The sequence below is a fragment of the Eurytemora carolleeae genome, unplaced genomic scaffold (genome assembly GCF_000591075.1).
Source record: "Eurytemora carolleeae unplaced genomic scaffold, Eaff_2.0 scaffold556, whole genome shotgun sequence".
Lineage (NCBI taxonomy): Eukaryota > Metazoa > Arthropoda > Copepoda > Calanoida > Temoridae > Eurytemora > Eurytemora carolleeae.
Genome location: NW_019402189.1, coordinates 327,516 through 337,935, shown reverse-complemented (window position 1 = coordinate 337,935; position 10,420 = coordinate 327,516). Strand labels below are relative to the sequence as shown.

Sequence of the window (10,420 nt, the reverse complement as noted above, 5' to 3'; positions counted from 1 at the left end):
AATTTGCACTTGTTGCCACTGATAATTTTCTGTTCATGTATAAGTTTCATATTCATTGGTTAAAGATGTATTGTTTAAAAATATGTAGTTCAGTTGCAGATTATAAATTTTAAGCGAAATTTCATGACCTAAAGAAACCCAGCAAACCAAAAAACGTGATTATGGCAAAATTACATCATTTTCATGAAATAATAGTATAAAACTCATTGAAAAATTGTCAAGACGACATTTGATAAATTCTTCCGATGTATTCGTTATTAAGGGTTTCACTGTATATGTTTAAGTTTCATATTCATTGGTTTAAGATTCATTATTTAAAAATATCTAGTTCAGTTGCAAATTATAAATTCTCGGCGAAATTTTATGACCTAAAGAAATCCAGCAAGCCAAAAAACGTGATTATGGTAAAATTGCATCATTTTCACGTAACAACGTTGCAAAATTTACGTCATATTATTCATGCAAATTACGTAACAGATACAGAGTAAATTTACCTTATTTCAACCAATTAGAAACCGACGTAGATTCTAATGTGTCTGGCCTTTAAAATCAAACAACCAGAGGGAAGGACAATGTTTTAAACCGATTTAGAATCTAAAAATTTTGACCTCAGGATGGATTTGGAACAATGATCTGGCCTGATGGAGACAGCTATGTGGGAGCATGGGAGAATGGTCAGATTCAGGTATAGGAGTTGGCATTTCAAGATATTTTTGAGATAATTGTGCAGTAAGCTGCTGCAGTATATATTGTGATTGCAGAAATCCTTTAAAGGGAGAGACCGGCTATGTAACATATTGAAGCCGAAAGTGTAGTATTTTAGAGAAAAACGTTAGTATACATTCGATACCAATGATACATTTTTATGATGTACAATATTTAGATAAAAGAGCAAAGTGGTTTTAAACATTTCACCATTATATGTATTTTTGCTGTTTCTATGATTATTTTTTGCAGATTTCTTCCAAATGTCGTCTTCGCAAATAAAGTAAAGAACAAGCAACCCTAGCTGAAAGAATTTGCATCAACTTTAAAATGAATTTTAATAATTTATTTGTGGCGGATATGAATATCGTCTTCCTGAATATTCTAGAGAAATCCAAGGAGGAGTTTCCAGATCAGCTGATATAAAATCATGTGTTATATATGGAACTAAGTTTCAGTGTACTGAACTCCTAGACTGCTTTAAAGAGGGATCAATTGGTAAGATTAAAAAAATTATATTTTTTCATAACAGTCGATTGGTTAATTCAAAAAATTTATTTTAAAAAACATAAAACCATAATTTTTGATTTTAGGATTACAACTTAGCATTCAGGGTGTCCCTCGAAACGTGACAGTTGGTAACTAGTTTTGAATGTCTTCTTCCATATACTGTACAGGGTTACCCACAAAAAATAAGGCTGTAAAAGACGACCCAAAACTAAAAAATATGATGATTTAAAGCTTGATTTTTGGTTTCTATATTTAATTAAGTATTTTGATAATTACAAAATGATTAAGCACAGAAATAATCCAGTTCTGGCCCGCAAGAAACCCTTAATGCAAAAAAACAGACTAAAAAAATCCCGTTCAAAACAAACTTTGTATGCGTATTTTACTTAAAATAAGTTTTTACTACGGTGGTAGGCGATAATATAAATATAATGAAGACGACTTTTATTAAAGTTTTAATTGTTAACAAGCTTTTTTTCGATTAACAAGTTTACAAGTAAATAAAGAAAGTTTTTTTAAATAAAAGCTTCTCTTTGTTTCCAATTATTTGTGTATCCATGCTGTTTTAAAGCTTGATATAAATTAAATTAAAACCGAAAGTCGTCTTCATTGTATTGGTATAATCGCCTACCACCGTATAATATGACTGCTAAGTGATATTTGTTATTATTCTCTTTGGATATCAAAGAACTTAAAAAATTATGGAAGAAGACATTTAAAACTATTCACCAACTGTCATGTTTCGTGGGACACCCTGTACCTTATACGCACAAAGGTGTTCCAAAACGCGACAATGTTCAAAACTCTCTATCTATTATCTACTATCTAGTGTTCGCTCGCAGAAAAAAAAACGATGTTTAATGTGAATTTCGCAGATTTCTTCATTACTTTTGATTCAACCAAAAGCAAATCACGTAATATTTCGCAGCTAAGCTTTCGGTTTGTGTGAACTAACAAAACCGTGGTTTTAACAAAATAGTGAATTTTTTAGTATTTTGAAATAGGTTACCAATCATTTAAAATATGCTTAGGAACTATAAAGTCATAACACACAATTTAATACCCAAGTAAAAGAAAAAAAAAACATTCTTTTACATTTTTATTAAGTTTTTTTGCCTTTTCTTTTTGATTCCTTTTCAAAAAAGGATCCATTAATGTTATCTAAAGAAAACTATCAATTGATTCTCTTTTCAAATAGAGCTAGATGTCTTTAATAAATATAATTTCAACCGTTTTTAATCGAACTTGGCCATATGGAAGTTCCTTTAAATGTGTTCCTAGTGAAAGAAAATGGAAAGTTCCGTGGAGGAACAAGGAACCAGGGAACAGATGTGGAGGTTAAAGAATACGAAGATGGTTGGTTTGTAGGAACTCTAAACAAAAGAGGTGCAAGGTACATAAAAATCCTAGAAAATGTATTTCTTCTAATTATAAAATGTCGTTCCGGATTTTTTAATTTGCCACTTAACCTTTTCTTCTCTTTTTCTTTTCAACTTTAGAATTATATCAGATATACAGGGTTACCCACAAAGGATGAGACTTCAGAGACGACTGTACGGATTTATCCTGTCTGTTTTCTTATATTCATGATTACCTGCAACTAGAAACTTATTTTTCTTCTTTGCCAAATCATGAAATAAACCATTAAACGAACAGAATACTTGGGATCGTCATATTTGAAGAGTCTCAGGTCGTCTTTACAAACTCATTCTTTGTGAGAATCCCTTTAACTTAAATATTCTTAGCAACGATTCTTGAGAAAAAGGAAGAACAAAGAAGAAATTCATTCCACAGTTTCCAGTATTCACTGTAAAATAATATATTTTTAGGGATGGAAGTGGAAGTTTTTACTTTATAAATGGAGACAGATTTGTTGGAGAATGGAGCCGAGATAAGATGAATGGAGCCGGAGTTTATCATTATACTAATGGAGACAGGTTAGTTAGAATGGAGCAAGGTCATAATGGAGGATAATTAAATTTTTCTGTCTGTAAAAGTCTTAAACTCAATTTTAATTTTATTAATAACTATTTTTCTCAAAATTGACAGAACCCATACAACAGTAAAGAATTTTTTTGCAAGAGAAGATCAGGATATTATAATGGAGTAAACATTTACTGGATAGTATTCAAAATATTATAATGGAGTAGACATTTACTGGATAGTATTCAAAATATTATAATGGAGTAAACATTTACTGGAGAGTATTCAAAATATTATAATGGAGTAAACATTTACTGGATAGTATCAAAATACAGGAAAAGTGTAAGTATCAAGAAACATGAATTATCCCCTTCTAATGAAATTAATATAACTGAAACTGCGGCTAGGACAGACCAAGGATTTAATGCAAGGAAAGTTATTTCAGAGGTGTACGCATCTTTTGTACTGCATTGTACTGTCACTAGGCGGTAATGTAAACAAAAGACGGATGTCGAAGCCTAACATGGAATCCATCTTTCACATAAAAAATCAATGAAATATTCAGGTCATAGGAAACTATTATGTGAATTTTCAAAATTATCAAAATTCAATGCTTTTAACCTCTTCGGATACTAAACAAACATTGATGCATCTATTCTTGTTTACAAATTCCGCCCTGAGAGAACTGGTTTCAATATGTACACAGAGTATACGCAACTGCAATTAACTTTCCTTGCATTACATTCTTGGGACAGACTTGGGAAGTTGCCGCTTGCTAAATTGCACATTTGGGAAGTTATTGTTTGGGAAAATTCCCTTGGGAAAGTACTTAAGATCTATTGTTTAGGTATGAGGGATCGTTTAAGAATGGAAAGTTTGAGGGAAAAGGAACTTTTTTCTTCGGAAACCTGGACAAATACGAAGGAGACTTCAACGATGGAAGGTCAGAAAAATTTGAGAAAAAAAATTTAAAAATAAGTTTCTAACTTTTACTTATAAGTTACTATAAGTTTAGAGCTTAGGTCTAGTCAAAAATGGACAGTGAGAAACATCAAACTACGGAAATAATATTAAATAGTTTAATAAGCATTCAACACAGCAGTTGTGCAGTGTGCACAGACCCGTTTCACTTGATTATCGGACATTTAGTCTCAGTCTCTTGAAATAAAATGGGTGTCTGTGTGACTGTGCACTGCCTAATTGGAGTGTTTCATGTTCATTGGACTCTTCAAAATCATAACTTGAGTCTAACAGGCGTTATTCCTCAGTTTTTATGTATCTCACTGTATTTAATAAAGATAAGAGCTTGTATTGTATATTCTGTATTGTATTGTATTGTATATTCTATATTGTATTGTATTGTATTGTATATTCTGTATTGTATTGTATTGTATATTCTATATTGTATTGTATTGTATTGTATATTGCATTGTATATTCTATAGGCTGGAAGGAGTGGGGAAAATGGTGTACAGGAGTGTTGACTTTAAAACAAAAATTTAAAGTGATTGGCCAGAGAGGGGAGGAAGGCCAGCCACAACAACTTCTANAACCAACTAGCATGTTTTAAACTGATTTAGAATCTAAAAATTTTGACCTCAGGATGGATTTGGAACAATGATCTGGCCTGATGGAGACAGCTATGTGGGAGCATGGGAGAATGGCCAGATTCAGGTATAGGAGTTGGCATTTCAAGATATTTTTGAGATAATTGTGCAGTGTGCTGCTGCAGTATATATAGTGATTTTAGAAATATATTAAAGGGAGAGACCGCCTATGTAACATAGTAGTATTTTAGAGAAAAACGTTAGTATTCAATACCAATGAGACATTTTTATGGTGTACAATATTTAGATAAAAGAGTAAAGTGGTTTTAAATACTTCACCTGCTGTTTCAGCAAAAGAATTGCTTATTACAATTGTTTCATTATATTTTTCATTATCACTATTACCTTTGCTGTTTCTATGATTATTTTTCGCAGATTTCTTCAAAATGTCGTCTTCACAATTAAAATAAAGAAACCCTCGAACAAGCGACCCGAGCTGAACAAATTTGCATAAACCTGCAAGACTGTAAAATAAATTTTAATAATTTATTTTCGATGATAGAAGTTCAATTTTTTTCTAAACCTGTTTGTATACATGCAACTAGTAGAATAGTGTTTTTTTCATGTTTTGTCCATGTTACTTAAGAATTGTAAAATAACGCTTCTTCTGTTGGCTGAAACAACTGGTTAAATATTACAAACGACTCCACGCTCTTATTTAAGAATTGTACGCCGTAAAAATGTTTCATTAGTATGAAATGAATTTTCACATCAAAAGGAAAATCTTGTAGTTTTACAATTATAAAATAAATTGACCAAATGACCCGATTGGGCTGAAATTTTTTGTGGACACTCATGGGTGGCCGGGGGGTGTTATAGGCTAAAATTTTTATATTTTTTTCTACGGGCAACGCCGGGCCCTTCAGCCAGTAATTTATATAACTGTACAGTGTACATAGTACAGACTACAGAGGCCAAATTTTAAAAACTTTACTGCATCTTTGAAAAATGGTTCCAATTGAGCACCGACTCAAGGAACCAACCATGTTTGAGCCTCGTCTCAAATTTGTTTAATTCGGCCTCATACAGTAAATTCTGTAATTATAGTAATTTATGGTACAATACAGTTTTTGGTTATTTTTTTCAGGGTTGGGGAGCTTTCTATTGGAGTAATGGCAATTCATATCAGGTTAATAATTTATCAATAAAACTTTTCTTTTATAAATCAGTTAACCATTTGGTAAATTAACAAATGAATCATTAATCAATTAATTAATAAACCAATCTATTATATATAATCAATCAATCGATCAACACAATAGATTAATAAATATTCTAGGGTAGAATTGTCAGTGGTGTAATGGAAGGACAGGCATTACACTTCAGGAAACCATTTTGTTAAAAAATTAAAAAATAATGTTTCGTTAAAACATTTTTACCAGTTTATTCAAAAATAAAAGACCCCTTTTATTGTAAGTTAAAACATCTCAATTATGTTAAGTATAAATATGAAGGGGGGGGCTGATTTAAGTCACATCTTAAGGCTGAATTTAAAGAATTTAACCAGCGTCTCAAATTTGAGACGCGGCTCAAACATGGCTGGTTTCACTTAAAATTGCATTCAGTGTTTCGAGATCTAAGCCAGCGCTCAATTGGAACCGGTTTTGACTGTTCAGCGACGTGGTTTCAATTTTTTAAATTCAACCTCTGCATTCTTCTATAAATAATGAATGGTTTTGATAAGATGGGGAGACGGAACTAAGTTTCAGTGTACTGAACTCTTAGACTGCTTTAAAGAGGGATCAATTGGTAAGATTAAAAAATTATATATTTTCATAACAGTCTAAACAGTCTATTGGTTAATTAAAAAAAAAACATAAAACCATAATTTTTCATTTTAGGATTACAACTTTAACGTACAGGGTGTCCCTCGAAACGTGACAGTTGGTAACTAGTTTTGAATGTCTTCTTCCATATACTATACAGGGTTACCCACAAAGAACGAGACTGTCAAAGACGACCCAAAACTAAAAGAATATGACGATTTAAAGCTTGATATTTGGTTTCTATATTTAATTAAGTATTTTGATAATTACCAAATGATTAAGCACAGAAATAATCCAGTTCTGGCCCGTGAGAAACTCTTAATGCAAAAAAACTAAATAAATCCCGTTCAAAACAAACTTAGTATACGTATTTTACTTTAAATCAATTTTTACTACGGTGGTAGGCGATAATATAAATATAATGAAGACGACTTTTATTAAAGTTTTAATTGTTAACAAGCTTTTTTTCGATTAACAAGTTTACAAGTAAATAAAGAAAGTTTTTTTAATAAAAGCTTCTCTTTGTTTCCAATTATTTGTGTATCAAAACCATGCTGTCTTAAAGCTTGATATAAATTTAAATTAAAACCGAAAGTCGTCTTCATTGTATTGGTATAATCGCCTACCACCGTATAATATGACTGCCAAGTGATATTTGTTATTATTCTCTTTGAATACCAAAGAACTTAAAAAATTATTGGAGAAGACATTTAAAACTATTTACCAGCTGTCATGTTTCGTGGGACACCCTGTACCTTATACGCACAAAGGTGTTCCAAAACGCGACAATGTTCAAAACTCTCTATCTATTATCTACTATCTAGTGTTCGCTCGCAGAAAAAAAAACGATGTTTAATGTGAATTTCGCAGATTTCTTCATTACTTTTGATTCAACCAAAAGCAAATCACGTAATATTTCGCAGCTAAGCTTTCGGTTTGTGTGAACTAACAAAACCGTGGTTTTAACAAAATAGTGAATTTTTTAGTATTTTGAAATAGGTTACCAATCATTTAAAATATGCTTAGGAACTATAAAGTCATAACACACNTAGGACAGACTTGGGAAGTTGCCGCTTGCTAAATTGCACATTTGGGAAGTTATTGTTTGGGAAAATTCCCTTGGGAAAGTACTTAAGATCTATTGTTTAGGTATGAGGGATCGTTTAAGAATGGAAAGTTTGAAGGAGAAGGAACTTTTTTCTTCGGAAACCTGGACAAATACGAGGGAGACTTCAACGATGGCAGGTCAGAAAAATTTGAGAAAAAAAATTTAAAAATAAGTTTATAACTTTTACTTGTTTCTATAAGTTTAGAGCTTAGGTCTAGTCAAAAATGGACAGTGAGAAACATCAAACTACGGAAATAATATTAAATAGTTTAATAAGCATTCAATACAGCAGTTGTGCAGTGTGCACAGACCCATTTCACTTGATTATTTTCTTTAGAGATACATCAAATACACATAATGCTTAGATGTCGTCTTCTGTTTTGTTTTCTAAATTGTTTATTTAAACATTTGCTTTTTATTACACTGTGTTAAATTTCGAAGTAAAGAAACGAACCAAAAAAGAAAATGTTCAAACAATCGCTTTTTCATTAATATAGTTTTACGGGTCTAATTGTATTAAAAAATGAGGAAATTTTTTTATTTTTGATTAATTTTTCTTTGGTTTATTTATGACTTCAGAGCATTTGCTGTACAATGAGACCCATTAATCTGTGGAATAAGAATTTGATAGTTTATTAGAGGCTTGATAATCAACTTATTAAAGGGACTGTACTCCTAATTTTTATTGACCCTCCATGCAGAGATGGCAATGCCCGATTCACAATGCCCGATTCACAATGGTACCCTTAAATGCTTTGTCTGATCAAGCTCAAGTTTGAATGATAAACAATCAATATGCAATATACGATATACAATATACAGTATACAATATACGATATACAATATGCAATATACATTATAGTTTTGAAAACTGATTTTTTAATTTTGGGTCTCTTCACAAACGTGCTCTTTATATAGTGGATGGATACCAGGTAACTTAGAGTAAAGACGACATTTATAATCGTCTAAATTAGACCAGTTCAAAACAAAGTTTGTGTACTGTACAACTTGCTCTGACCGCTTAAAAGCCGACCTACGATCAAATAGATTCTAGTATCAAATAGATGGCAAAGTAGATTTTGTACACTCTCAGTCTGTATTCTTACGTCACAAGTGTCAACTTAGTTTTTGTGTCCGACAAAATTATTAATAAGAGTGATAATTTTAGAACAAAGTGCTTATTTTACATCAAAATAAGTGCAATTTTATATGTTCTTCATTTTCTGTTTTTACACATTTTTAATTAATTTTGGAAAACATGTCAACTATTGTGAGAAAATTTCGTTTTCTTGTTATATTTGACACTTGTGACGTCGTGCATAATTAATCCATTTTTGTGTTGCCACCTATTGAACTTAATATTTGCCCTTAAGCACTTAAGGAGTTTACAGTGCGCAAGGTCTCAAGCAAAAATCGTTAAGTTTACCTCTTTAAAATGCAGCTTTAAAATTAATTCTCTAAAATGCAGCTTTAAAATTACTTCTTTAAAATGCAGCTTTAAAATTGATTCTTGAAAATGCAGCTTTAAAATTAATTCTTTAAAATGCAGCTTTAAAATTAATTCTTTAAAATGCAGCTTTAAAATTACTTCTTTAAAATGCAGCTTTAAAACTAATTCTTTAAAATGCAGCTTTAAAATTAATTCTTGAAAATGCAGCTTTAAAATTAATTCTTTAAAATGCAGCTTTAAAATTACTTCTTTAAAATGCAGCTTTAAAATTAATTCTTTAAAATGCAGCTTTAAAATTACTTTTTTAAAGTGCAGCTTTAAAATTACTTCTTTAAAATGCAACTTTAAAAATAATTCTTTAAAATGCAGCTTTAAAAATAATTCTTTAAAATGCAGCTTTAAAATTAATTCTTTAAAATGCAGCTTTAAAATTAGTTCTTTAAAATGCAGCTTTAAAATTAATTCTTTGAAATGCAGCTTTAAAATTACTTCTTTAAAGTGCAGCTTTAAAATTAATTCTTTAAAATGCAGCTTTAAAATTAATTCTCTAAAATGCAGCTTTAAAAATAATTCTTTAAAATGTAGCTTTAAAAATAATTCTTTAAAATGCAGCTTTAAAATTAATTCTTTACAATGCAGCTTTAAAATTACTTCTTTAAAATGCAGCTTTAAAATTAATTCTTTAAAATGCAGCTTTAAAATTACTTCTTTAAAATGCAGCTTTCAAATTAATTCTTTAAAATGCAGCTTTAAAATTAATTCTTTAAAATGCAGCTTTAAAAATACTTCTTTTAAATGCAGCTTTAAAATTATGTCTTCAGGTCGTTATTAAATAATTAAAAAAAAACGATTCTCTTGACGTATTCTCCAAAATTGACAATCCGGTAGAATTTTACATCGTAAAAATGTCTTATAGGACATAGATATCAAATGGATCCTAAAAATATTGTTCTGAAGTACTCTCAGCTCAACTTCCATGTCTAGACGGTCACTCCCTTTAACCCTGTAAAACTAAAAGACAATGTGAACCTAACTAAGGTATAGTTTATTAAGGGATATTACTCTCAAAATGTTTAAATGTTTACAATTATTAGTAACTGTATATAATGCTTGAAAAATTATAGCTTTATATTTATTTGAAAAGGATCCAAAACCTCGAAACAAACATAAAGATTCAATCAAATTTATCATATAAACCCCATATTGGTGGTGTTGGTAGTGATGGAATATTACTTCTCTTTTCTTCTTTTCTTTTTATTATCTCTAATTCCTCTTCTTTTTTTATTTTTTCCTCTTTTCTTATTCTCTCTTCTTTTTTTATTTTCTCTTCTTTTTTTATTTTCTCTTCTTCT

General features: G+C 30.4%; 1 protein-coding gene and 1 long non-coding RNA gene across 2 annotated transcripts in view; both read left to right on the top strand.

The window, feature by feature from the left end:
* Positions 1-641: 641 nt before the first annotated feature.
* The window catches only part of LOC111718267 (phosphatidylinositol 4-phosphate 5-kinase 7), a 28,851-nt gene continuing 19,072 nt past the window's right edge, over positions 642-10,420 (top strand). Inside the window, exons 1-6 of the mRNA XM_023493809.1 lie at positions 642-685; positions 1,094-1,203; positions 2,497-2,608; positions 3,045-3,152; positions 3,986-4,081; positions 4,583-4,612. Of these exons, the coding sequence (XP_023349577.1) occupies positions 642-685; positions 1,094-1,203; positions 2,497-2,608; positions 3,045-3,152; positions 3,986-4,081; positions 4,583-4,612 (500 nt within the window). The remainder of the gene's footprint in view (positions 686-1,093; positions 1,204-2,496; positions 2,609-3,044; positions 3,153-3,985; positions 4,082-4,582; positions 4,613-10,420) is intronic.
* LOC111718248 (uncharacterized) lies at positions 4,717-6,071 on the top strand. The gene is made up of 3 exons (XR_002769016.1): positions 4,717-4,811; positions 5,832-5,873; positions 6,024-6,071. It is a non-coding gene; the product is annotated as an uncharacterized LOC111718248 (long non-coding RNA).